The 27,375-nt window shown below is 48.2% G+C and overlaps 4 protein-coding genes across 5 annotated transcripts in view; 3 read left to right on the top strand and 1 right to left on the bottom strand.

Annotated features, from left to right (window-relative positions):
* BCAR1 (BCAR1 scaffold protein, Cas family member) overlaps nucleotides 1–8,428 on the top strand; it is a 30,680-nt gene extending 22,252 nt beyond the window's left edge. For both annotated transcript variants that reach the window (XM_089540674.1, XM_089540675.1), the window contains 5 exons: nucleotides 2,850–2,996; nucleotides 3,585–3,692; nucleotides 3,890–5,047; nucleotides 6,231–6,320; nucleotides 7,199–8,428. In XM_089540674.1, the coding sequence (XP_089396800.1) occupies nucleotides 2,850–2,996; nucleotides 3,585–3,692; nucleotides 3,890–5,047; nucleotides 6,231–6,320; nucleotides 7,199–7,723 (2,028 nt within the window). In that variant the 3' untranslated portion in view covers nucleotides 7,724–8,428. The remainder of the gene's footprint in view (nucleotides 1–2,849; nucleotides 2,997–3,584; nucleotides 3,693–3,889; nucleotides 5,048–6,230; nucleotides 6,321–7,198) is intronic.
* A 25-nt stretch (nucleotides 8,429–8,453) lies between these two features.
* Nucleotides 8,454–12,144, bottom strand: LOC149306080 (chymotrypsinogen B2-like). Its single transcript, XM_089540678.1, has 7 exons — nucleotides 11,898–12,144; nucleotides 11,508–11,611; nucleotides 11,030–11,109; nucleotides 10,122–10,200; nucleotides 9,729–9,909; nucleotides 9,137–9,270; nucleotides 8,454–8,615 (listed from the first exon to the last, which is right to left on the bottom strand). The coding sequence occupies exons 1-7, from the start codon at nucleotides 12,088–12,090 to the stop codon at nucleotides 8,454–8,456; spliced, it is 933 nt and encodes a 310-aa protein (XP_089396804.1). The 5' UTR covers nucleotides 12,091–12,144.
* Nucleotides 11,323–17,853, top strand: LOC149306081 (chymotrypsinogen 2-like). The gene is made up of 7 exons (XM_089540677.1): nucleotides 11,323–12,301; nucleotides 13,837–13,940; nucleotides 14,858–14,937; nucleotides 15,703–15,781; nucleotides 16,405–16,585; nucleotides 16,725–16,858; nucleotides 17,664–17,853. Exons 1-7 carry the CDS (start codon nucleotides 12,280–12,282, stop codon nucleotides 17,826–17,828), a joined length of 765 nt encoding a protein of 254 aa, XP_089396803.1. The 5' UTR covers nucleotides 11,323–12,279; the 3' UTR covers nucleotides 17,829–17,853.
* A 1,523-nt stretch (nucleotides 17,854–19,376) lies between these two features.
* LDHD (lactate dehydrogenase D) lies at nucleotides 19,377–26,206 on the top strand. The gene is made up of 11 exons (XM_089540676.1): nucleotides 19,377–19,573; nucleotides 20,150–20,262; nucleotides 20,433–20,574; nucleotides 20,874–21,015; nucleotides 21,984–22,143; nucleotides 22,467–22,666; nucleotides 22,894–23,022; nucleotides 23,157–23,284; nucleotides 23,883–23,973; nucleotides 24,200–24,305; nucleotides 25,007–26,206. The coding sequence occupies exons 1-11, from the start codon at nucleotides 19,475–19,477 to the stop codon at nucleotides 25,170–25,172; spliced, it is 1,476 nt and encodes a 491-aa protein (XP_089396802.1). The 5' UTR covers nucleotides 19,377–19,474; the 3' UTR covers nucleotides 25,173–26,206.
* The last annotated feature ends 1,169 nt before the right edge of the window (nucleotides 26,207–27,375 follow it).

Genomic DNA, 27,375 nt, shown 5'->3' on the forward strand with positions numbered 1-27,375 from the left:
TTTGCAGTTTGACAAGGTCTTGAGCCTTCTCTGCCGAAGAGGGCTGGTGCCCCACAAAACTGCAAATCCCAGGATTTCTTAGACAATTAAAGTGGTGTCAAACTGCATTAATTCTGCAGCGTGTACCACAAAAAAAAGATAAAGTTATTCCTTGCTATGTTACAGTTATAAAGCAATGCATTTATATTTGAGTTACTGCGGAAAGGAACGAATGACAAGTATGCAACTCAATCGTTTGTAATGCTTTAGCAGCAAAGGTTTGGACCCAGTGGGCACTGTACTCCCTTTTCAAGTAGGTACCCTTTCTCTCTGTCATTTTGGTCGCGGGTGAAGCGACAGATCTTCCCCTTGTCCCTCGCGGGTGAAAGAAATTGGAAGGGACACAGTCGCCTCTGTGTCCCTTTGCAGCTCCAGCTCTTGAGGTGGCACTTTGCCACAAGCCATCAAAATTTCGTTGCGGAACGGCGCTTAAATGGGGGAAATGACACAGGCGACTTTATGCGGCCGTTAAAGCTTTTTTATTTGGCATGCAAAGGCGAGCAAGAACCCAGTTCTCTGTTTAATGGGTGTCCTCCTTTGACCCTCATTTTTCTGGGTAATATGATTATTTACAGTCGTCCCCCCACCCGCTATGCCTATGTAAATATATATATCTGCCAATGCAGGTAACACTTCTTTCCTTTGATGACAGTCCGGTCTCTGAATTTATGCTGCTGTGGTTTGTTCCTTAATTTCTAAGGTGCCCTCAGACATCCTTGGTTGTTTGTAATAAAACAGGTTAGTTGTGTTACTTGTGCAATCTGCCATTGCTTGGAGGAAAGGAATGCATATACGGTTGCCCCTCCGTCTGCGCAACCCTTGCTTACTCGCGAGGAGCAAACGGTGGGAGTTAAAATGGGCCCCCATTCAAGCCTATGGGGCTTGAATATCTGCGCGTTTCTGTTTTCGCGGAGGGTCCGCAACAGATCTCCTGCAAAAACAAAGGACTGACTGTAATTCAGGCAATCCTATTTGCAACTATGAGAGACATAGAGGTTTGAGTGTTGGACTGTGACTCTGGAGACCAGGGTTCAATTCCTGGCTCCATGATTAAACTCACTGGGTGACCTGGGACAAGTCACACTCTCCCAGTCTTAGGGGAAGGCAATGGCAAACCACCTCTGAATAAATTTTGCCAAGAAAAACCCCATGATAGGTTTACCATAAAGCTGCAATGAATCTGAAATTACTTGAAGACACACAGCGACAACAATTTGCAATTGTATGCTTTGAGGAGGAGACTTGAGGTTGCATCGCAGGTGAGAGAGGAAATAATTTGGATTTCTTGTTATGTGTTTTTGAGTCAGGTTTGACTTTGGCGACCCTCTGAACCAGAGACCTCCCTGACTACTACCATTTGCAGGTCCATTTGGAAGTCTTTGGGGGACCATGTTGTTGTGTGCCTTCAAATCATTTCCAAGTTATGGCACTCCTATGTTGTGCTCTTTCTCTCTCTCTCTCTCTCTCTCTCTGTGTGTGTATCTGTATCTGCAAATGCGCATGCAGGACACATGAAACCTGACTTGCAATGTGCCTCTTTTTCTGGACTTGGCTGGGTCCATGCATCCGAGGCCTCTGCAAATCAGCAACAGCCGGGAAGGCGGCCCCTGACTGCAGTCTCCCTCATCCCCCCCTCTTTCTGCGAGGGAATGAGCATTCATTGTGCTTCTCTGTCTCCACTCCAAGCCCCGCGTGCGTTTGCTCAGATCCAGGAATAGAACATGATGTCATCCCTGCCTTCCCTGGAGATGTGGCTCCTGCTGCCGCAAGTTGCCCGGAGTTTCCTCCCATCATCAGGCGCTTGCGTGGTTGGCATCACCCTCTGCCGGAGGATGGATTAAATGCACCCTGCGTGATTGTTACTCTTGTGTGCCTTCAAGTCCTTCCCAACTTATGGCAACCCTAAATCAAACCTGGCTATGTCTTTGAATTCAGCATGGTGTAGTGGTTGGAGCAAGGAGTGAATTTTTTGGGCCCTTTTCTGGATAATCCAAGGCACCTTCATGCCAAGTGGGTTGTCTTTGTACCAGAACATGAATAGAAACTCAAAGGAATAACCCAGGGGATACAAAACAACAGAAGCCTATAGTCAACACGTTACTAAAGATCACAACTTTTAAGAGTGTATACAAGCAACAAACAGCTATATTCATAATGCATAACACTTGCAAATATATATATATATATATATATATAGCCGCTGCTCCTTTTTGCAGGGGATCTGTTCCGGACCCCCTCACGAAAATGGAGTTTTGCTTATATTTAAGCTCCATTGACTTGAATATAGGCATGCCTGCATGGGGGCATGACGTGGGCACGCACCCCATTAATTCCCACCCCCCTTCGTCCCTCACGCATAAGTGAGGGATACAAATCTGAGAACCGCAAGAATGGAGGGGGGACTATGTGTACAGCCAAATAACAAATTATAAAACAATACTGATACACAGTCCTGAAGTCAGGTATTGAATTCCTCGATGAAAGCTGGAACCATATAAATATCCAAGTCTGTCCAGACGTCCGTGTGAAAAGGACAAGCAAGCAAAATATAATCCAAGAGCTGCTTGCCACCAAAGAGCTGTTTTGCATTCCCTGTGTTGCTTGCAGTATTATTTACTGTCCTGTTAACACTTCTTCTATTATCTGTTTGGAGTTTTATTGCCCCCTGTGGTTTTCTGTTGGCGTTTTGCTTATTCAGAGGAGACACTCTTGTTTCGTGTTGTGTGTTTATATCGCAGCCATGGTCCAGCTAGTTTTTTACATGTCTCCAGCCCAGCAAACTCACAGGTGCCTTTTCTCTTTTTGTGCAGGTGGTAGTCCCCACACGCGTGGGGCAGGTGTACGTCTACGACTCCCCCAAAGCAGAGAAGGATGAGTATGACGTCCCACGCCACCTTCAAGAGATCTACGACGTCCCTCCAACACGGGCCCTGCTGGTGAACCAGTCCAGCCAGGAGGTCAGTGGTCTCTAGGGATGGCACAAGGGGCAACGGAGGTCCAGCCTGAGGTTGGGTACATGCAGGAGCAAACCTCTCTGCTTCACAGTCAGTAACCCAGGAGATCTAGTAGTTGCATTCACACAGTCAGAGTACTGAGGCTAATTGATGAAGCAGGATAGATGAATTGTATGTACAGCGTTAGGCGGCAAGTTTGGTGTGTACAGCTCCATTTAGAGATCTTTGGGGCTCTTATTGTGGTTGTGCATCTTCACGTTATTTCCAACTTATGGCGGCCCTAAGCAGGGGAGGATCTAGTACAGGGTTTTCTTGACAAGATTCCTTCAAGAGGCAGAGGGCTGCCACCATTGCCTTCCTCTGAAGCTGAGAGAATGTGACTTGCCCAAAGTTATACAGTGGGTATCCATGGCTAAGTAGCCATGGGCTGCTTCTATGCTGCAGAATTAATGCAGCTTAACACTGGTTTAATTGCCAAGCCTCAGTGCTATAGAATTTGGGGATTTGTAGTTTTGTGAGCTATTTAGCCTGTATGTGTTTTTATTGCAAAAATCTGTATCATCACAGATTCCTCCTCTTCCTTTTCACTAGGTGTACGACACCCCTCCCATGTTGGCCAAGGGCCCCAACAGCAGGGATCTGGCTCATTCCCAGGAGATTTATGATGTGCCCCCCAGTGTGGAGAAAGGCCTGCAGATGGTGAGTGGGGGGAAAGACGCATGGTTTGTGCAGAGGCAGGGGCTGGGGGATGGCTGCGGCTCTTATTCTGGGTAGTGTTTTGGAAAACTGTGAAATTCTGCAGTGAGGCTGACCTTATGGGTATGGTGTTTGGGAGATTTAGCTCTGTGATGCCGCCATAGAAGCATGCTTTTCTTGTTTTGTGATTCTCCTCCCAGGTGTACGACATCCCCCCCTCGGTTAGCAAGGATGTCCCAGACGGTCCAACACGGGAGGAGACGTATGACGTGCCCCCCGTCTTCTGCAAAGCCAAGCCCTTTGACCCTTCAAGGCACCCACTCATCCTTGCCCAACCAGGGTTGCCACCGGTAGAGCCTTACTTGCCCGAAGATGTCTATGACGTGCCTCCGGCGGCGGCGGTGATAGCCACGAGCAAAGCCATCCCTGATACCCAGGAGATCTACGATGTGCCTCCCGGCCTGAGGAAGGTGGCCTCGTGCCAAGAGGTCTACGATGTGCCCCGTGAACTCCCGGTGGGCAGCAAGGATGGGGAAGGCGACTACATTTACGACGTGCCACCTCAGGTGGACCGGGAGGGCAAGCTGGGCGAGGGCAAGCGCCTCTCAGCCTCCAGCACCAGCAGCAACCGCAGCAACCTTTCCAGCTCCTCTCTGGACACTGTGGCGGTCAAGGAAGCCACCGAGAAGGAGCTCCATCTTGACCAGGACGTTGCAATGGAGACGCTGGCCCGGCTCCAGAGCAATGTCGGCACAGCTGTCTCCTACCTCATGTCCTTCATTAGTAGCAACTGGCGCAGCCCCGAGCAGATGGAGACTCAAACGACCCAGATCCGAGGGGCAGTCGAGAGCATCAAGGGGGCACTCAGGGAACTGTTAGAGTTTGCGCGAGGAGCCGTCAGCAACGCTGCGCAGGCGTCCGACCGCTCCCTCTACGCCAAGCTGAGCAAACAGGTGCAGAAGATGGAGGAGGTCTACCAGGCACTGCTCAGGCACAGCCAGGCCTTGGATAGCTGCGGCTGGGCATCCTCTGCCCTGGTGCCCACGAAGCCTGGCTCCCTGGATGACCTGGAGCACTTGGTCATGTACTCAAGGGGAGTGCCAGATGACACAAAGCAGCTGGCCTCCTTCCTTCATGGCAATGCCTCCTTGCTCTTCAGACGGACCAAGGCGCCCCCAGCCTCACTTGGGGATGGCGGACTCAGCCACCATGGCACGGCACCCACTGACAAGGCAAGCACCATCCAGTCCCGGCCTTTGCCCTCACCGCCCAAGTTTCTGGCCCAGGACTCGCCCGACGGGCAATACGAGAACAACGAGGGCGGCTGGATGGAAGATTATGACTACGTGCATCTACAGGTGGGGTTGGAAGTGGGGAGGAAGACCGTCATTTGTCAGTGAGGGGAGGGCAACATTTCGCACCATGCCCCTGTCAAAGGTGGCTTAGACTTAGGGCTGTGAGAACTGTTTGTGTGTTGCCATCTGAACAGATCAGGGAGGACTGTTGCTCGGATAGTACAGTGGGTCCTTGTTGTCTGCTGGGGTTTGGTTCCAGAGCCCCCTGTGGATAGCAAAAGCCATGGATGCTCAATATAATATTTTCAAGCTGCGAATGATTGAGTCTGTGGATAAAAATAATTGTGGATGTGGAGGGCTGGCTATACTTCAATTAATCAGTCAATCAAAGAATTATTAATAAAAATGGTTGTTAGTTCTTATCCTTTAGTTATAGCACCTTTGTCATGAGGACTGGTGCTTAAGGCCATTTACAGATTAAAAGAGTGCAAGAAAAAAACAAACCCTCATGTATCTAAAAACATACAAAAATCAATATTAAAATACAGGAAGCCCTCACATTTCGACACTCCATTATCTGATGACTCGCTCTTTCAATGCGTGTAAATTAAGGGCAAATTCTGTTAATTCAGCAAGGGATCCACTCTTTTGCCAGTTCTTCTTGCCTGCAGAGGATTGCTTGGGATGCTTGCAAAGTGAGATGAGCAGGGAGAAAAGGCGTCAGAGACTTCGTAAGCAGTGCATGCAGTCCCAAGCAAACCACCACAATATCCTCATATTCGCTTCATGGGTCCTGCTTTTTTGACTAATTCCAGGTCCTACAGTGCTGCAGTCCCTAACCCATCAGATAATTGGGGGTTTCCTGTAGTAGTAAACTTTCGGTACAATTCAAAATGTTTAAAATAGGTGTGTTCTTAATCTTTTTTTATGCTATGGTCCCTTTTGGGGAGTCTTTTTGCTGAAAAACTGTTTTGAGAATAGCCAAGGAGAAGCTCTTCTCTTTCGACAGCATCATGGGACTGGAAATGTGAACGTTGCACCACTGAGGATTTTGGAGCTTTTGTGCAAATTACACTACTTGGTCTTCATTGTCTTTTTCTGGTTGTCATAGAGGTTAGTTGGCTGGTGTAAGTGAAGGACCATCCTCCATGTTGTTTGCTGTCCACAGAAGTGAAACCAGGTTCCTTTTGTTATATGTTCTGCATCTTAAGCATCCTCCTAATTACTTTTCTGTTTTCTAAACCAGGGAAAGGAGGAGTTTGAGAAGACCCAGAAGGAGCTCCTGGAGAGAGGCAATATCATCCGGCAAGGAAAAGGACAGCTGGAGCAGCAACAGGTCAGTAGTGTGGACTCTCCAGTTAGTGGCATAGGCAAGGTGCCCATTTTGACCTACAAAGCCCTAAACAGAATGGGCCCAAGGTACCTGAAAGATTGCCTCCTCCCATACGAGCCTGAAAAAAATTTGAGCTTGTCAAAAAAGGCCTTGGTATGTAGCCCAAAACCTTGTGAAGTTAGTTTGGTGGGTACACATAACAAGGTCTTCTCCTCCCAAGGAAGTTAGCTCGGCTTTACCTCTTTTGAGCTTCCCAAAAAGTGATGCTGAACATCACCTTTAATATTTAAAATTGGTCTGTTTTAGCTGCAAATTGTAATTTAGGATTATTTTTAGACGGTTTTTAAAAGTATTTTAATGGATTTTTTTTAAAAAAAATGTTTTATCTATGTACTGTTTAATTGTTTTTATTTGTTCATTGCTTCCAGAGCCCTTGTAAGCAGGGAAGTGATGTAGAAATATCTTAGATAAATCATAACTAAATAATATTTATTGTTTTATGTTTTAAGTTGTTAAAACTTCTTGAATGGAGTTTGTTTGTATGCCAGGATATAAATATTATACAGGTTGAGACTCCTTTATAGGGATTCCAAAATCTGAAATATTCCAAAATTGTGCGCATGGGGGGCTGAGATAGTGACAGCTTTGCATTATGTACATGGAAATGTTCCAAAATCTGTAAAAATCCAAGTCCCAAACATTTCAGATAAGAGAGACTCAATCTGTAATAAATGAAGACATAAATAAAGCCTAAGGAAAGCCAGCCTGGCACTGCACTTTTCTTAGGTGATCGGTGGGGAAAAAGAGGCCAGGTGGTTGTTGCGTGTATGTGTAATGTATATTCTACTTCATGTGCCATTTTGTGTGTTTTGTGCCCTTAGTTGAAGCAGTTTGAACGTCTGGAGCAAGAGGTCACGCGGCCTATCGACAATGACCTGTCCAACTGGACCCCACCCCAACACTACGCTCATGTCCAGGGGGGCATTGGTGGCACCACCCGGTGCCCTTCTGACCGGCAGCTGCTACTGTTCTACTTAGAGCAATGTGAGGCCAACCTGACCACGCTGACCAACGCCGTGGACGCCTTCTTCACAGCCGTCAGCACCAACCAACCACCCAAGATCTTTGTGGCCCACAGCAAGTTCGTCATCCTGAGCGCCCACAAGCTGGTCTTCATTGGGGACACTCTTGCGCGCCAGGCCAAGGACCAAACCGTGCGCCACAAGGTCACCCACTACAGCAACCTTCTTTGTGACATGCTCAAAGAGATTGTGGCCACCACCAAGACTGCTGCGCTCCAGTACCCTTCCCCTGCGGCCGCCAAAGACATGGTGGAACGGGTCCACGACTTGGCCAACAGCACGCAGCAGTTCCGGATGGCACTGGGGCAGCTGGCAGCCATGTGAAGTAGCCCATCTTAAAGGGGAGAAGGTTTATTGGGAAACCATCCCCTATAAATGGACTGTAAATACTTTGCCGGACTGCTGTAGGACAGAGCCTTGGGGAGGAAGATGAGGGTCCCTTCCTCTCTCATTTCCTCTCAGAGATGGTCTGCAGTCAGAGACTTCTGTGCCAGACAGGTCTGGATCTGGGCCCATTTATGTGACCAGCAAGGGAGGACATTATAGGGTCCCAAGGGCATCCGGAGATGGTAGCAAAAAGACAAATTATTTTTTCCCCTGCAGTTTGATTCTGAAATTGTTTGGCTAATGGGCACTATTTAAATCAAATAAAGAAACATAGAATCCAAGCAAGGCAGGGGTAATGGAGGAAGCCCTCCAATGTGTCTGTTTGCTTAATAACATTACCAGGGTCTGTCCTGTTGGTCATCTATGCATCTCAGGTTTGGTGTTGAAATCTGCCCTGTCGGTCATCCTGCATCTCAGGTTAGGTGCTGAAATCTCAAAATCTGGGACAGTCCTTAACCTGGGAACCCTATTCATAATGGTGCTCAAAACAGTAAGTACCAAGGGATTGGTGGTATCCGAGAGACATGCATGAAGAAATGGGTCCTCTCTCACACACTGTGAAGCACAAGCCCAAGATTATTTCATGTGGTGTGGTGTTCACAAAGCAAAAAAACCCAGGACGCAGGCCATGAGGAAGAAACTGTTTTTTATTTTTCACCTGGCAAACTCAGTTGTTGGCCATTGTTTCCTCAGCCCAGTCACGGAGGCGGCTGACGCGAGCGTAGACGGCTGGGGTGGTGATGGAGCAGCGGCTGCTTCCCCAAGAGACAATGCCCACCAGCTTCCAAACGCCATCTTGCTGGCACACCAGAGGACCGCCAGAGTCACCCTGTAAACACAAAAACAGGTGTGGGCTATTGCACAGGGCCCAGTTCATAAAACAAAAATTGGGCCGAAATGAACCACTTTAGCCTTTGTGTGTGTGTGTGTGTGTGTGATGCATAACAATGTTCTTCCAAGGTTGCCTCCTTGGTAGCTTTATAGAATATATTGTACAATATTCTTTAACTATTTTGTGCATGAAACAAAGTTTGTGCACACCGAACCATCCGAAAGCAAAGGTGTCGCTGTCTCAGCCACCCATGAAAAAAAAAGTTGGTTTCTGGAATATTTCGGAATTCAGGATAAGGGAGACTAGACCTTTAATGGGGCAACTTTCTTTTCAAACAGTGCATCAAGTGACAAACACTGTAATGAGTAATAGGAACTATGGTGTTCCTTTTTAAAAAGTAACTTTCCATGCCTTGCTTGTGGGTGCCAACCTGCTTCTGTTGACCAAATAGCAATGATCAGGGCAATGGGGGAAATTAAGGGGTTAGGGGTGCATTGGGTATAATGGAGTTCACTCACCATGCAAGAAGAGGAGCCAGCTGCCCCTGCACAGATCATCAAGTCTGAGATGTTGTCACCCCAGGATTCCTTGCATTTCTCATTGGAAAGAAGGGGCAGAGCTGTTTGCTGCAGTTTGCTGGGGGTGGTGAATGCTGCGGGAGACAAGACAGACCAGTAACTGGCATCGCCCCTAGCATGCCCATTGCCATCACTGCTGGCTTGGAAGACAATCCCAAACCCTCCAAGATGTCCTCCAACTGTGTCTGTTCTTCCTTCCTTGCTGTCTTGGGCTGCATCCACACTGGAGAAATAACCCGGTTTGGCACTGCTTTAACTGCCTTGGCTCAGGGCTATGGAATTCTGGGAGTTGGAGTTTGTTGTGGGCTCAGAGCGGAGCAGAGCCCATCCAAGTCTCCCATCCAAGTCTTATTTGTGTTTTTTCCACATTCATGGGGGTCTTGAGCCCCTAACCCCAGTGAACGTGGAGGGCCCATTGTCCACACATCTCCTCGTCCTGTATACCTTTCTGTTCAACCTAGAGTCCAAAAGGAACCCTCACTCATATCCCAGCATTTATCCTGTGCTTGGCAAGACCCCAGCCAAGACCCACCATTGTAGCGCGTCTTGCCCCATCCGCTGGTGGCGCAGAGGTCTCCGCTCTTGAACCCATCCACAACATCGGTGAGGCAGACGGGGGACACGGTGTCGGTCAGCTCCGCAGGGGTAGCCAGTTTGATGAGGGCAATGTCATTGTTGATGGCCACGGGGTCCCATTCGGGGTGAGTGAAGACCTGGAGAACAAGAGAGAGAAAGAGAGAAGGCCAAAAACAAGAGTGGGGCAATTAATGAAGGAGTCCCGCAGACGGAACAGAGTTGGTTCAAACTTCACTAATTCTGCAATGTAGATGCAGCCTTAGTTTGGGGGCTTCACTGTGGCTACTTTCTCCAAGGGTCCCCTGACATCCCAGACACAGTGCAACTTTCTTCTAGCTCCTTCACTCACCTTCTCGATGGACAGCTTCTGTACCTTCTCCGCGGAGGAGCTGCGGTCATGCTCGCCAAGCACCACGACGTTGGAGGTCCTGGAAAAAGCAACGAAAGGCTGTGATCTGGTGACCCTTGATAAAAATGCTGTGTCTGGGGATGTGCATAAACTTCTGCACCCAGAGGTTACAGAAGCTGTTTAGCTTTCTGGAAAAGGAGCCAAGGTTTTGCAAGGTCTTCATGCAAAATCCTAAATCTATTTAGCAGCGTAAGTTTAGTTAAGTTTATCTTCTAAGGCAACTCAGATTTTGCAAGATCTTCTTCATCTTATACCATTTTAATAAGCTGACAGAAGAATCAACTTGGCAAGTGGTTTCCCCTTCATATGGCACCTCTGTTTTTGTTATATTCACATTGACTGCTGATATTTGGGGGCCTTTCTTTACCATAAAGGTGCCTAAACCACATTTTATCTCAACACGATGAGCCTAGAAACATAGTTCTGCTGCAATATGCAGTCCCCAAATAAAGAAAAATGGAGGGATTTGCCAAGAGGCCAGTGAAGTCATTGGAGATCTGCTTTTTCATTAAAATGCAACCCTTCTGTGCAACATACATGTGCTATGCCTTCATGTCACCTGTCAGTTTATGGTGACCCCATGGATTTCATGGGGTTTTCTTAGGCAAAGAATACTCAAGAAGTGGTTTTGCAATTTCCTTCCTCTGGAATGTAGCCTACAGCTCCTGGTATTCACTAGTGGTCTCCCATCCAAATCTCAGTTTCCAAGATCAGACATGATCTGGTCCCTTTAGGAGGGTATTTAGGTCTATATGGCCTCAGCTATACGATGTCCTAGCTCTGCATACTCTGCCCTCACCCTCCCTTTTAATATCCCCCAAACAACCAGGGCAGGGCTATGTACTCACGTCACCCCGCAATGAGCAGCGGTCACAACCCAGTTCTCGCTCACAAGGGATCCGCCACAGAAGTGCCACCCGGATTTCTCCTGCAAGAGAGGCCCACAGAAGGAAGTGGCGTGAGACCCGGACGGATCGGGATCAGGTACAGCACAGCTGGGAATTGTATGCCTTCAGGGCCCTCAACAATAGAGTGCGACCCTTGAGACCCCCATTGACCAGCCCAAACTCCAAGCACCTCGCCGTTTTGCTTTTGTTTTTTGGCCCCCCAAACCCATAAACCTTGAAAAGGTTTAAAAACAGAAACCTATCCTCCCAAATTGGTTCAGCTGTGCGGCAAAGAGAGAGCATTTTCTGCACATGATCAGAGCCACTGTGGCCTCTTTACAGTGATTCCATTTTGCAAGGGACCAAAACAAAATCCCACAAAACTGAAAGAGGAGCTGCCAATTGACAAACGAATGCATTTCCTAAACACGACTGTTACCTGCAAGGAAGCCTGCCAGGGCCACGATCCAGGCACTGCCTCCTCTCCATTGACAATGCGGGTCAAGCCGCTGAGGACGGGTTGGATCTTGGGGACGCCGCAGCCTAGGGACAACAATGAGGGCAACATCCCCATCAATTTATTTTATTTATCACATTTATATCCCACTAGCAGAGGATTTCAAGCATCTCAATGAAGCTACAAATCTTGCAATTTCAAAAGCCATAGCAGTAAAGATGGGATTAAACCAGTATCTGTGTGCAATGCAGAGGCACGGATTAATACCTCTTGCAAGCGACTGCCATCAGACCATGCCTAGATACTCCAACCATGGGAAGACCTGATGTCTTCCAGGACAGAGCCCCAAATTGGGAGCCGGTGGATTCTTACCTTGGGTGGCACTGAAAAGTGCAAGGCAGGATAAAAGCCACAGGGCAGCCATGCTGTTTCTGAGCACAAAGGTTTTGGAAGAAGTCCTGGTGGCTCCACCATTTTTATACTCGGCGCACAGAGCAAAGGTCGCCTGGGGCCAGTGGGCACCTGGGAAGAAGCACACCTGTCCTGAGATAGCACGATCGAACATTGGCAGGAACGCGGGGGGGCACTTTCTTTGGGGTTATTTTTAGACAGATCGCAGATGAATGGTTTCCAAGGGCCAGTCCAGAAGTGGTAGAATTTGGGGGCCTCCTTCCATTTCACCTTGGACTTTTTCCATTTTGCAGCTGGGAAGGAAACTTTTTCTACCTGGACTCAACTGTAGAGAATTCATGCCATGCAATCTCTGCACCTTGCAGGCAAGTTTGCTAAGGTTGCAGGAGACGGGGGCCTTCCCTCCTCAATCCACCTGGGAGAGGTGGGAATAATAATAATAATAATAATAATAATAATAATAATAATAATAATAATACACTGGTTTTTTATCCTGTGAGAACACCTCTCTAGGAATCCCCAGGTCCTCCAGTATAACTCTATGGTCATGATCTGCTATTAAGTGACCATAAAGTTGTGCTGGAGGAATTACAAAATGCTTGGAGAAATGGTCTCTCTAGCAATCTCTAGGTCCTCCAGCACAACTTCGGCCAAACTTTGACCATAAAGTCACGCTGCAGGAACTAGATTTTGCTCGGAGAGAACATATTAATGAAATCCGTGAATAATCGAATTCACAAAAGTCAAAGCCACAAAAATGGAGATCTAAATCATAGCCACACAGCGCACAGGACTTGTTATCACACCCAGCTGTCCTTCTCTGTCACTATAATCTCAGGGGACACCTGGGTCACCTTCCTCTGAAGGCACACCTGGCTTTGGTCAGAGATTTCACAGCCACAGAGAATAGCACTTGGCACCCAACATAATATCTGTGCCATCAGACAATTTCCAATGGAAAACAAGAGCTAAAGGTAGCCACAGCAGCTACACCAGAAACCGGTTGTCCATCACCTGTGACTGCCCTTGTGCCAGGTCACCTGGATCCCATCCATGGTCCCTCCAGAGCCAGGCATCAAGGCCAGATAATAAGACGATGGAAAAACAGCCCCGGTTCACCCCCGCTTTCCCCTTCCAAGCCTTCCTGGGCCTCTATATAAAGACTTGCTGCTCTTCCATCAATCTGATTTCTTTGACAAGTCAAGATGGCACCCATCTGGCCCCTCTTCTGCCTCGCCTTCTTTAGCGCAGCCCATGGTGAGCTCCATAGGGTCTGTCTTTGATAGGACCGGGGCTGCATCTATGGTCCAGAATTGATGCAATTTGATGCTGCTTTAACTGCCATGGCTCAGTGTTATGGAATTCTGGGATTTGTCATTTTGGGAGATATTTAGCTTTCTCTGTCAGAGAACCGTGGTGCCACATCAAAGTCCCAGTTTTAGCATAGGATGGAGCCATGACCGTTAAAGCGGTGTCAAAATGCATTAATTCTGCAGTGTGGCAGCAGCCTGGGAAAGGAACAGGTCACAGGGAGAAGGAGAAAGAGGCAACACTGACCACTCTTTTTCCTGGCTGAGAAAGGTGCCTAACAGGTACCAGCCACCATTTTGTACCTGAGAAAGAAGCATCACACAAAGTGGCTTCTCCACTTGGAGCCAGGACAGGGATGGGCAACATCTAGGTTTACTGATCTCTGTAAGTCCTGTGATTTCAGGTCTTCAGATAGTCTTGAGCTAGCAACCCTAGGACTCAACATGCTGCAGAAGTGAGCACTGGTATTGCAAACAGGTTATGGATCGTCATCCTTGTTGAGACCTGGCTGAGATTAAGCCCAGCATGCAATTCTTTGGAATCCAAACCAAGGAATTTCTCTAGGTGTGAATGTCTACTTTCTTGGCAGGCTGTGGTGTCCCGGCCATCCATCCTGTCCTCAGTGGCTACGCACGGATTGTCAATGGAGAAGAAGCAGTGCCTGGATCATGGCCCTGGCAAGTCTCCCTGCAGGTAAAAACCCAGTGTGCATGTTGCTTAGGCTGGGAGCTTGGGACTAGAGAGAGAGAGAGGCAATGAGGCAGGCAGGGCACACCATGAATTGTCTCTTTGTGCAATGTACATCATTTGATTATGCCACCATGAACTGTGATGATGATCACTGGCTTGGCGGATTAAACAATTCCATGGAAGATGATGATGATGATGATGATGATGATGATGATATATTTTACCTTCATCTCTGCATGGACTGAGATGTTTATGTTATCCTCTGGGCAGAAAATGCTGTTTTCTGCAAAAGACACTTGTTTGGGGCACAGAAAATGTCATTCCTCTCACATATATATATATATATATATATATATATATATGTGGCATTTTGCAAAATAAATAAATAAATAAATCCGTGCGTTTTCCATGTAGAATTAAGTCCTACTCTGTGCAATGACCTTTGGTCAAAAGCAATAAAGTTTTGATTGAAGTCCTACTCTGCAAAGATTTTCACCCATATAGGATTCTCCTTGATATAGATAAACCCAACCATTTTTGAATGTTTACACATATTCAGTCCATTCCTCATTTTCACTGTGAAGTTGATGCTGTCGATCTTCACAGTATAAATCCCACATGAGATTATGAGGATTGATGATGATGAAGATGACGATGACAATGATGATTGCTGGCAGAAAAGAACGTCAGTAGTAGCGGATGCACCGATTCAGCCCACTTACGTCCAGGATGAGACCCACTCATCATGTAGCTCTTGACTTCCCAGTGGAAAAAAACAAGTTGGGAAGTCATTTTGGAAGTCCTAAGTGTTGGCTCAATCCAGTGCAAAGAGGACTAATGTCCTCCAAAGAGTGTGCTTTGAACATCGAAGCGGCTTGGGATCCTTTTGAGCTTCTCACCTGTTCCCTTCCGCCCCCCAGGACAGCACTGGCTTCCATTTCTGCGGAGGGTCTCTGATCAACGAAAACTGGGTGGTCACTGCTGCCCACTGCAACGTCAGGTAGGAGAGAGGCCACTCACCCAATGCGGTCCTTTTCTTGGAAGAGAGCTTCTGGGGCTCAAGATTACAAATGGATAAGGATGTTCTCAGAGGATTTCTCTTGCTTTAGTTAGGCTGGGCAGTGGTGGATTATGGCTTCCATATCAATGAGATGGTGAATCCAATTCAGGTTCTACCTTGAACCATGAGATGCTATCCAAGGTACAGTGTTTCCTCTCCATGCACTCAGTACCTTGGATATTGCCTTGTCTAAACCTCAAGACATCTTTCTGAATTCATGGCACAGGTGAGGTCTGAGTCAGAGGTGAGGTTTGAGTCAGACCTCAGCTCCGCCATGAATTCAGAAAGATGTCTTGACACTTAGCCAAGCCATCGTCCCCCAACTTCTCCAATGCCACATCACTGTCCCATGCTATATCATCCTTCGGGGGACAGCAGTATTTGCCTACTCTGCAAGGTATGGATGACCAAGATTATGTACGGGGAAACATTTTGGCCATTTTAATTGGTGGACCTCCTATCCATGGGAGCGAGGATGGTGCCGTGGTTAGACTATGACTCTGGAGACCAGGGTTTGAGTCCCATCTCAGCCATGAAACCCGTTGGGTGACAATGGGCAAGTCACACTCTCTCAGCCTCAGAGGAAAGCAAAGGCAAACCCTCTCAGAGCAAATCGTGTCCATAGGGTCACTGTAAGTCAGAAACAACTTGAAGGCCCGCAGCAACAAATCCTATCAACATTCATAATTCCCTCTTCTTCTGCAGGACAAGCCACCGCGTGGTGCTGGGCGAATTCGACCAACGCAATTCCGGTGAAGACGTTCAGGTCCTAAAGATTGACCAAGTAGGTAAAACGAGGCGGATCTCCTGGGATTCCAAATACGACTTGGTCTTTTTTTGCTCCAAAATACCAAATATCTTTTTGGTCTCAATTTCCCCCTCCAAAATAATAGACGTTTTGCATTAATAATTAATAATTAATAATAGCATTGTTTGCTTCTGCAACCATCCTTGCCATTTTAAGATTACGTCGCACAAATATCTCTTGGCCAAAACATATTTGGCTTTTTCTTAGAATGAAACTTTTGGGTTCTTTGACATCCTGAGACCCATATCTCTTGTTTACATCGAGTTTTATCCAATGTTTCCCAGTGTGTTCTGCTCCGGTTTTGAAATTCAGTCTTTGGACCAACTCTGTTCCAGGCCTTAATAATATTATTACAAACAGTGCATTTTTGTTTGTGGTCTGCTCTTCGAACTTTATAACCCTTTCCCACCAGTTTCTGGGTTTCCTCCCTTTCTCCTCCAACTTGCCATTTTAGGAACATGTTTATGGCATATCAATTGTTGTTTAAACGCTCTCAAATTTGCACAGAATCAGGCTGTTAAATTTGCCAGGAATTGCAAGACCAAGCTGAAATTATCTCCTGTCGGGACTGAACCAAATGGTCTCCTTCTCTTCGGCAGGTTTTCAAGAACCCGAAATTTAACATATTCACCGTCCGAAATGACGTCACGCTGCTGAAACTCGCCACTCCGGCCCGATTGACAACCCGCATATCTCCGGTCTGCCTCCCTGAAGTGACCGATGACTTCCCCGGTGGCATGAACTGTGTGACCACTGGATGGGGGCTGACCAAACACACAAGTAAGGCCTGAAATTATATATATATATTTATACTGGTCAAAGACCGAATAAATTTTATTACTATTACTATATATGTATGTATGTATGTATGCACGTGTGGGTGTGCATTTCTGCAAACATCTTCTCCTGTTTATTGCAGACAAGGATACTCCAGACAAGCTTCAGCAAGCGACTCTTCCCTTGCTGACAAACGAAGAATGCAAGAAATACTGGGGCAACCGCATCACGGACGTCATGGTTTGTGCCGGGGCTGCAGGGGCCTCCTCTTGCATGGTATGTCCCCATCTTCGTCTCTGTGCCACAATAATAATAATAATAATAATAATAATAATAATAATATTTCCCGCCTCTCCCTGTGGATCATGGCGGGGGTACAGCACAAAACAATCCACTGCCCTACCCTTTATAACCCTATCCTACCAGTTTCCCCTCTATGGCTATGCCACCCCTCTTCTGAGCTTTAACCTGCACTGCAGGAATAATGCAGCTTGACATCACTTTAACTGCCACGGCTCAATGCTATGTAATTCTGGGCTCTGTAGTTTTGTGAAAGACCGAGCCTTCTATGTCAGAGACCTCTGGCACTCTGTGTGTGTTGTGTTGCCTTCGAGCCAATTCCGACTTATGGCAACCCTATCATGGGGTGGTCTTGGCAAGATTTGTTCAGAGGAGGTTTGCCATTGCCTTCCTCCAAGGCTGAGAGCTTGTTACTACCAAACTACACATCCCAGGATTCAATAGGACGGAGCCATGTCAATGAAAGTGCCATCAAACTGCATTATTTAGGGAACCTTGACGTCACGGTGGTTAAACGCCAGCAGTGCAGTAGTGCAGCCATAAGGTTGTGAGTTCGATCCCAAGCAATTTCCAAGTTTGACTCAGCCTTCCGTCCTTTTGTAGGTGGGTAAAATGAGTCCCCAGATTGTTGGGGGCAATGGGTTTACAGACTGTAAACCGCTTAGTGAGTGCTGAGTTCACTATGAAATGTTATAGCTCAGAGATCGGCTGCCCACTCCATATCTTCCCCCATAGAAAAACTACCCCTATTGATATTCTATTGATTTTCCCTTGCCGACAGGGTGACTCCGGTGGCCCACTGGTGTGCCAGAAGGATGGGGCTTGGACCTTGGTGGGCATCGTCTCCTGGGGCAGTGCCACCTGCTCCCCATCCAGCCCAGGGGTCTACGCCCGCGTGACGGAGCTCCTTCCCTTCATCGAGGAAACCCTGGCCAAAAACTCATAGCTGTCCCTGACTAAGGAAGAATAAAGCCAGCAACCTATGGCCCTTGTCTGTGGTTCTTCTTGACCTTCAGTGTCACACAAGTATATTATGATTCCACACTGGCAGCAGATCTCAGTTCTCAGGCAGGCATATATATATATATGGAAAGCCCTCAAGCATGGAGGCCCCAAGCTTGTCTGGGGCTTCAAAGGTCAACCCAAGCACCTTGGATCTAGAAGCACATTGGCAGACTGCAATTCCCATCACTCACATGAACACACACACATACATTGTCCTGGAGCGCCCTCTGGCGGCAGCAGAAAGGGCGAGTTCATCGCCAAAGAGTCATCGGATCATTGCTCTTCGGCGCCCCCCTGTGGCTGCATTCGAGCACATTTCCCAATTCTTTAGCGGCTCTTCTTATACGGCTGGAAATTGGGAATTCGGAGATGTGCTGGAATGCAGCCACAGGAGGGCGCCGAAGAGCAATGATCCGATGACTCTTTGGCGATGAACTCGTCCTTTCTGCTGCCGCCAGAGGGCGCTCCAGGACAATAGGGAAATGGGTGGCGCCCTTAGAGAGTGCAGGGACTGGGTTTGGGACTGCAGTTCCCATCACTCACATGAACAAACACACATACAAGTGTGTCTATGTGTGTAGATATATAAGTGTGTGTGTGTGTCTCTGACAGAGAAGGCTAAGTGTCTCCTAAAACTACAGTTCCCAGAATTCTCAAGCCCTGAGCCAGAAGTGTATGTATATATATACACACACACACACACACACACACACACACACAGAAGTATGTATGTGTTTGTGTATATGTGTATGTGTGTGTATACATACACACACATGGAAGTGCCAATCGCAGAGGCATCCCTCTCTTGGCAAAGCCAAGGGCCCTTTCTTTCCTCCTCCTCCTCCTCCTTTGTCCAGCTGTAAGGCTTTTTAGCAGCATTGACATCAATGGAGGCTGGATGGAGGCACCCTGGGAAAGAGCCATGGACCTTCTGTGAAGCCCACTGGCCACTGCTGCTTCTCCTTCTTTCCCCTTGGCAACCCAAAGGGCTCCTTGCCCTCTCTGCTCCTCTGGAACGACAACTCCCAATGCAACTCTTCTAGTGTGGTGCTTTGTGATATTCTTGCACACAAAGCAGTATTTGCAAGATCTGGGCTGCCGAGCTGTTTGGGGCTGGAAAGGGAAGGCTCTGGGGGTCTCAGTCTCTGGCATCAGTCCTTGAGAGAGAGAGAGAGAGAGAGAGAGAGAGAGAGATCTAGCTGCAGCCCCTTGGAGGCTCCCCGCTGGAAGGAAGCGCTTGGCAGCAGGGGCTTCCCTGGACTCTGCTCTCCTTCCTTTGGAGAGGTCTGATGCCAAGGAAGGAGGCTCCCTCTCTCTCTCTCCTCTCCTGCCTTCCTTTCAGGCTCCTTCTCTTGAGGCAGATGCTCTCCGAGACTGAAGGCCGGGGTGGAAGGAAGGAAGGAAGGAAGGAAGGAAGGAAGGAAGGAGCTTTCCCTGCCTGGGCCAGTCTGGACTAGTCTGGACTCTGGGCGGGAGGCTTGGCCGGCCCTCGCCTCCTGCTCCTCCTCCGCCCTCGGCCTGACCTTCCTGCTGCTGCCTTCCTGCCTGCCTTCCTGCCTGCTTGCCTGCCTGCCTTCCCCGGCGGCCATGGCTCTCTGCTGGCCAGCCAGGCTCGCCTTCATCGCCCGAAGGAGCCTCTGCTCCTCCTCCTCCTCCTCCGCAGCAGCAGCAGCAGCAGCAGACAAGGTACCAAGGCAGCCAGGAGCAAGGAGAGCAGAGAGGATGGGATATTGGATAGGATAGCATAAACAGACAGACAGGTAAGCAGGCAGATAGAGAGATAGAGAGATAGATAGGTAGATAGATAGGTAGGTAGGTAGAGAAACAGAGAGAGGCAGATAGATAGGTAGATCGATAAGAGAGAGAAAAGCAGATAGATAGATAGATAGATAGATAGATGATAGATAGATAGATAGATAGATAGATAGATAGATAAGAAGAGAGAGAGAGAGGCAGATAGATAAATAGATAGGAGAGAGATAAGCAGATGATAGATAGATAGATAGATAGATAGATAGATAGATAGGCAGAGAGATGACAGATAGATGGATGGATGGATAGATAGATAGGCAGAGAGATGACAGATAGATGGATGGATGGATAGATAGATAGATAGATAGATAGGCAGCTATCTAGTGCAAGTGCTCCTCTTCTTGCCCCAGAGGCCTGTCTCCTGGTGCAGCTGGCCTTCCTTCCTTCCTTCCTCCCTTCCTTGCCCCTTGCTTTCCTCCCTCTGCTTCCTTCCTTCTCCTTTTCCTATAGGGCTGGCTGACAGAAGACTTCCTGGACTCCCTGAGGGCAGTGGTGGGCAATGCCAACCTCTCCACTGCCACAGCAGTTCGCCAGCAACATGGTCATGATGAGTCCATGCACAGGTAGACCGGGGCCTCCCAGGACCCTCCCTTCCCTGCCTCTCTTTGGATGGATTGAAAGATCCAGACAGGGATTTGTTTTTATGTTTTAAACTGGGGCTTAAAGTAGTCTAGGCCTGATTCCAATTCCTGAAGTAGCTCCAACAATGGCTGTCTGTGTCCCGCCATCTTAGCTGCCGTCCACCGGATGCCGTGGTCTGGCCGCAGAACGTGGAGCAGGTCTGTTTGCTGGCAAAGGCCTGCTACAGCCATGGCGCTCCCATCATCCCCTTTGGCACTGGAACTGGGCTGGAAGGCGGCGTCAGTGCTGTGCAGGTATGGCACAACTCCCAGGGGGACTGGGCAGAAGGAGGGATACGGGATTTCAACCTCCCCAGGGACCACAATGGTGCGCTAGGCTCATGGAATTTGGTCTTACATATGCCTTCGTAAGTCACTAACAGGATGCCACCCCTTTCTCTCATAATAGCAAACTGGCCTTTATGGTGCAGATGGTGATTTGGGGTTTTCTTCAGCTGCGGGAATATGTTGCCCATCCTGCCCTTTGTTGGTCCTCCTTTCCTTTTCTCTTTCCCATGGCGTCTTTTGTTAACTTTATCCCCTTCCGCGAACAGGGTGGCGTGTGTTTTAACATGACCCAAATGGACCAGATCTCAGAACTGAACACGGAGGACTTCACCGTCGCTGTCGAACCCGGAGTGACTCGGAAGGCCCTGAACAACTTCCTGCGAGGCAGCGGTCTCTGGTTTCCCGTAGGTATGCCTGGCTTGCAAAGATGATTCTGGAAGGGCATTGAGGGAAGTGGCATGCGGAGTGTGGTTGGGCATCTTTGGTGGGATTGGGCATGGTCACCTGCAGCACTTGCTGCACCAGGCCCTAAATGGGGGACACACGTAACACAGGAAAATACATTGCCAGCTCAGCCTCATTGAGTCAAAGCTATGCCAGGCATGAACTTCACCCAATGCCTGCATACATTTGGGGATCCCTGTCTATGCACATTCCTGTGGAAGACTTGGAAATGGGTATAATAAGCAAACATCTACTCTGGAAAATAAGTGACAGTTATTGGATGCCGAGCGGGTCTCTGGTGAGCCTCATAAATGGCTTTTGGCTCCTATTTAGACTTATAAATGGCTCTTGAAAAGTCCCACGCCAATAAATTATTGTTGAAGATAAGCGAAGGCTGTCTGCATTCTCTGATTGAGCAACTAGACTTTTTATTGCAACACACACACACTCACACACAAATATATCTGTGTGTATATACATGTATGATGGAAATCCACACTTGCATTTATGCCCACTATGTTTGGAGGCACCCAGCCCAGCTGCTCCAAAATGTCCACTAGATGGCATGGAGTGCATTCCTACCAAATTCAGCAGACCCAGCTTGGCCAATTTAAGCTTGAGTAATGCCTTTTTTGAAATCCAAAATAGGATGGAAATTCCCCCATTCTGCCTAGAGGTCTTTGGGGCAATTTGTCATATATATTTTTCTTGGGTGAGCAAGTGTGAACCTCCAAAGTTTCCCAGGGTGCTAATGTGCCCCACACTCAGCCTTCCGCAGTCACCCACCCTTGCTTTACCACAATGTACTGCCTTAGGGAAGGTATTTTTAGGATGCATTGCATTCACAATAGGAAATCGGGAAACTTTTGGAGGGATGGGGGCGGACAGGCTTCTCTTGCTGCCTCCAGCTAGCTGTGCTTTTTTATCTCCAGACCCTGGTGCTGATGCCTCTCTCTGTGGCATGGCAGCCACTGCTGCCTCCGGCACAAACGCTGTGCGCTACGGCACCATGCGCCACAACGTGCTCAATCTGCGAGTGGTGCTGCCCGACGGGAAGGTGCTTCATACAGCTGGGCAGAACCGGAGGCCCAGGTACTCTGCTAAATTCCTCTCTAGTGGGTGTCCCCAAGTGCGCCTGCGACTTCCTTTGGGCTCCTTCTCATCTCGCTGGTCTGCACTGCATGAAGCTATGGCTTGAACCCTGTTGCAAGAAGGCCCTCCATATTCAAAATCATCCACACACATCTAATCCCCCCCAGAACTGCCTTCTCCAGCCCATTCCAGAAGCCTTATAGGGTGCTACAGCAGATATGAGGGACTGGGGGCTAGGCACCCCCCAGGCTGTATGTTTCCCAATTTCTGCTGTTCTGTGCATTCTGCCTTCTGAACCTCATGAGTCTTTCCTCACTTTGCAGAAAGAGTGCGGCTGGCTACCATCTCACAGGACTCTTTGTGGGCTCAGAGGGGACGCTGGGTCTCATCACTCAGGCCACGCTGCGTCTGCATGGCATCCCCGAAGCCACTGTGGCTGCTGTCTGTGCCTTTCCCACTGTGAAAGCGGCTGTGGACAGCACCGTGCAGGTCCTCCAGGCTGGCATCCCCATCGCTCGCATTGGTGAGTGGAACACAGATCTCCCCAGGCGACATTGGGGCAGGAGCAGGGAGAGCTGGGGATGACGGTAGCTGGTGGTTCCCATTTCATTAGGATGCTAAATATACTCCTGCTGGTCAATGGCTCTTGGATTCTAACCACTTGGCAACCCATGAGCCACAGTTTGTCCACCTCTGCTCTACTGTGATACTACGCTAAAGCAGTGTCCCTCTTTTTCTTTTCCACCCCAGAGTTCCTGGATGAAGTCATGATGGGCGCCTGCAACCACTACAGTGGCCTGAACTACCCAGAGCTTCCCACTCTCTTCCTGGAGTTTCATGGCACTGAAAACAGTGTCGGGGAGCAAGTCCAAGCCACAGGTACGCCCCGCATCTTCAGGGAAGCCTAGGAACTGGGAGGAGTACATATGCACATATAATGACTGTATGACCTGCCCCAAAACTCTTGTGCTAGCTGCGGCAACGGGGCTTTGACCCAAGGCTTACCTCTGCAGGAGAGATTGTGAAGTCGAATGGTGGGTCGGATTTTGCATGGGCACAGGAGCAGGAGGCCCGCAGTCAGCTGTGGACGGCGCGGCACAATGCCTGGTATGCAGCCTTGGCACTCCGCCCTGGATGCAAGGTGCGTTGCAGGTTGAGAAGGGCAAGGTTGCTTAGCAGTTTTTTAAAAACACACTGTGCAGTTTGAGCTTTCGTAGACTTCTGTCTACTTTCCCAGATGCAAACAGTGGAGTGGAAACCAGGGACAGAAATATATATAACAGCTCATGCTGCCAACTTCTTTCTTTCAGTTAGTCTCAAAGGATGCTACATGATTTCTCTACATACTGATTCTACAGATTAAGATGGCTATATCTTTGAATTCTACCACTTTGCAGTTTGAATTTGAGTTACGAAGGACCTTACAACATGAACGCTTCTCTTAGTTTGCCAACAAGATACCATTTCCTTCCCCTTATACAATAGAAAATTAGTCACAATATCCTGCTTCTGTCCTCCTAAGACTGGAATCTTGCATCTGAGTAGCCTTGGTTGTTTTCCAGAGTGTTCATTTTGCTTCCAGTTGTTAGCTTTCTGTATGACATGGCATTTCATTTGTGGTAAGCATTTAAGAAACACACTTTAGGGAAAGAAGAAACTCAATCAGTGACACTAGGCAAAGGGTGGAAATGTGTGCTTCCCTCTCCCCAAGAGAGCTTCACCCCACGTTTCTTCTGCAGGGCTACTCCACTGATGTATGTGTTCCCATCTCCCGCCTCCCTGAGATATTGCTGGAAACCAAGAAAGACATGCTGGAGTCCAAGCTTACAGGTGAGCAGCTGTGGGTCTGTGGTTTGAAAGCAACAGAGATTGCTCTCTCTGCTCCTCAGAAGGCAGGACAGACCAGTCTTGCAAAATGGCGCACCCCATGAAAAGTGTGCAGAATAATAGTGATGAATGGTGCAGTGGCTTGAGTGTTGGACTAGTCTCTTGTGAACTAGTGTAGGGAAAGTTGGGTCACGGGACAGGATTACTCTTTCTTGATGTGCATTTGTAGGTCCCATTGTTGGCCATGTCGGAGATGGGAATTTCCATTGCCTCCTGATCCACAATCCTGCAGACGAAGGAGGGAGAGTGGCGGAATTTGCACAGCGTCTGGGCAGGTACTATCTGAATGCAATCCAGGGCTGGGTTGTTGGGAAAGTAAAAACAGCAGCTGCGGCTGGCCACGCTTGGCCTGGAAAGGTAGAACCAAGTCTGGCCTCTAGGCAAGGAGTGCCACAGACAAGGAACATGGGGCAAATCATGGCCCAGGGAGTTTGGCTGTCACCATTTTATTTTATGACATGTTGAGCAGTCTTTTCATATCTAGTGGGAAAGAGGCAGAGTGCAGAACCATTATTTTTAAAAAGAATGTTCTTTTTTGGTTTGTAAAAAGTAAGATGCTAGCTAGCCATTGATAACTGCTTAAAGAGAAGCGTGTTAGTGAGTGCAGCAGGGACCTTGACCAGTCCATAGACTACCACTTTTATTAGTGCTGTCTTATAACAAGACAAAAATATTGGCCCATCCAGCTCAGGATTGATTACCCCAACCTGGTATTGTACCTCCCATCATGCCCAGCCAGCATGGCCAATGGCTGTGCTGGCTGATAGTAGTGGTTGTCATCTGGCACATCTGGAGGACATCAGGTGAGGGAAGATTAGTCTATATCAAGTGGAGATGGGGATAGGATTAACAGCTTTACCTGGAGATGCTGGGATTGAACCTGGTGGATGCTCCTCTGGCTCTGCCACATTGAAAACCTGGTACTGGTGGAGACGGATTTGGGGTTTGCTTGGACTTTGTGCCCTTTCCCCCTCAGGCGGGCATTGGCGATGGATGGCACCTGCACAGGTGAACACGGTGTGGGTCTGGGAAAGCGTCAGCTTCTGCGTGAGGAAGTAGGCGAGGTGGCACTCTCCACCATGCGGCAGATCAAGGCAGCGCTAGACCCGAAAAACCTCATGAACCCCGGAAAGGTGTTGTGACAACCTGAGATGGCCCAGTGGACCCTTCCTCTCTGACTTGGAGCAACTGCAGCTGACTCAACATCTCATACAAAGAGAATGGGTATATGCTACCGCTTGTCTGGAGCCCATCTCTATGACATTATTAGAAATTAAACCAGCACAGATCATACATACTTTCCACTTTCTCAAATAATAATGGACACTGTAATTCTCCAAAGGGAAATAAGGCTGGAACCATCTTGCTGACTTCTGCCAGGGTTTGCACCAGCATAAGAGCTTTTCAGACATTGCAGAAGGAAGTAACCAGTGCACAACAATTTTAACAAACTAAAAAGGTGGATTTGCATGCAGCTCCATTTCCTCTGGCACCAGTTGGCTGTGGGTTGGAGGTGATGGGGAATGCTCCTTCTTCATTGGTGCCTGGCTTCATGGAGAGGGAATTAACTGCCCCCCCCCCTTGCTGGAAAACTAATAATAAAGCAAAGAGATCACAATAAATCAATCAAAGTCAAAGCTCTTTGGTCCAAAAATCACCCTCCTGGGTCTCTGCTCCAAAATGGTTCCTTGCACTTTGAACATCTGTGCGAACAATTGTTGTTTTTATGTGCCTTAAAGTAAACTCATACCTATGGCGGCCATATCCTAGGGTTTTCTTGGCACCATTTCTTCAGAGGAGGTTTGCCCTGGCCTTTTGGCTCAGGCAGAAAATGTGATTTGCCATTGGGCTTCCAAGACTGAGTCCTTGGCCAGTGCTTTAACCATTTTACCACACTGGCTCCCATTGTGTCTTGTGTACCCGTGGTGTTTTACCCTCTGCCAGAGTCAAAGAGGCTTTTGGCCATTGCAGATAATGCAGAGCTTTGCACACTGTACACTTGCCACTGGGTTGTTCAAGTACTTTAAAAGTGGTGACGATTCCTCATGCAGTTGTACCTTTCTTTGAAGGGCAGAATTTTGTTGACTCAGCAGTCAACTGTCAGAATCTGCATTACAGATCTGTATTGTCAAGTGGAACTAAAATAAACGAGTGGAACAAAAATAAACCTTACATGTGTTTATCTGGGGAAGAGCTGGAGCTGTGTTTGTTTACACAAATATTGTGGAAGCACCTGGGTGGATCTGCAGCTGGGCTGGGTAGGAAAGGGGCTGCTGTGCCAATGGAAGGAAGGCTGGTACATGTCTAGAATCATAGAATCATAGAGTTGGAAGAGACCGCAAGGGCCATCCAGTCCAACCCCCTGCCATGCAGGAAATCCAGATCAAAGCATCCCCAGCAGATGGCCATCCAGCCTCTGTTTGAAGACCTCCAAGGAGGGAGACTCCACTACACTCTGAGGAAGTGTGTTCCACTGTCGAACAGCCCTTACTGTCAGGAAATTCCTCCTAATGTTGAGGTGGAATCTCTTTTCCTGCAGCTTGGATCCATTGCTCCGGGTCCTAGTCTCTGGAGCAGCAGAAAACAAGCTTGCTCCCTCCTCAATATGACATCCCTTCAAGTATTTAAATAGGGCTCTCATATCACCTCTTAACCTTCTCTTCTCCAGGCTAAACATCCACAGCTCCCTGAGTCGTTCCTCATAGGGCAAGGTTTCCAGACCTTTCACCATTTTAGTCACCCTCCTTTGGACACGCTCCAGTTTCTCAATGTCCTTTTTGATTTGTGGCGCCCAGAACTAGACACAATATTCCAGGTGGGGCCTGACCAGAGCAGAATATAGTGGCACTATTACTTCCCTGGATCTAGATACGATACTTCTATTGATGCAGCCTAAAATCGCATTGGCCTTGTTAGCTGCCGCATCGCACTGTTGATTCATGTTCAGCTTGTGGTCTACTTGTTGTCTTTGGCCCATGTTGTTGCTGTTGTTGAGTGCCTTGAGTTTTCTCTTCCAAGATTTGTTCAGAGGGGCTTTGACATTGCCTTCCTCTGAGACTGAGAGCATGACATGGCCATGATCACCCAGTGGGTTTCCATGGCTGAGTGGGGCATTTGAACCCTGATCTCCAAACTCCAAAGCCATAGTCCAATAGTCAAACCACTAGACCATACTGCCTTTGGCCCATGACTGTCTCGTAGCATGAAGCTATTTATGCACTGCTCTTAAGGCCAAAGTCCTCTGTCATTCCAGCATAATGTAAATATCCGCTGGTGGGGTTGCACTATGCTGGCAGTATGTAATCCTGACACTTGAATACTATCGTATCACAACATGGGAAACAG

Source organism: Sceloporus occidentalis, unplaced genomic scaffold, assembly GCF_023333645.1.
Source record: "Sceloporus occidentalis isolate IW3139 unplaced genomic scaffold, rSceOcc1.0.p SCAF_10, whole genome shotgun sequence".
NCBI lineage: Eukaryota > Metazoa > Chordata > Lepidosauria > Squamata > Phrynosomatidae > Sceloporus > Sceloporus occidentalis.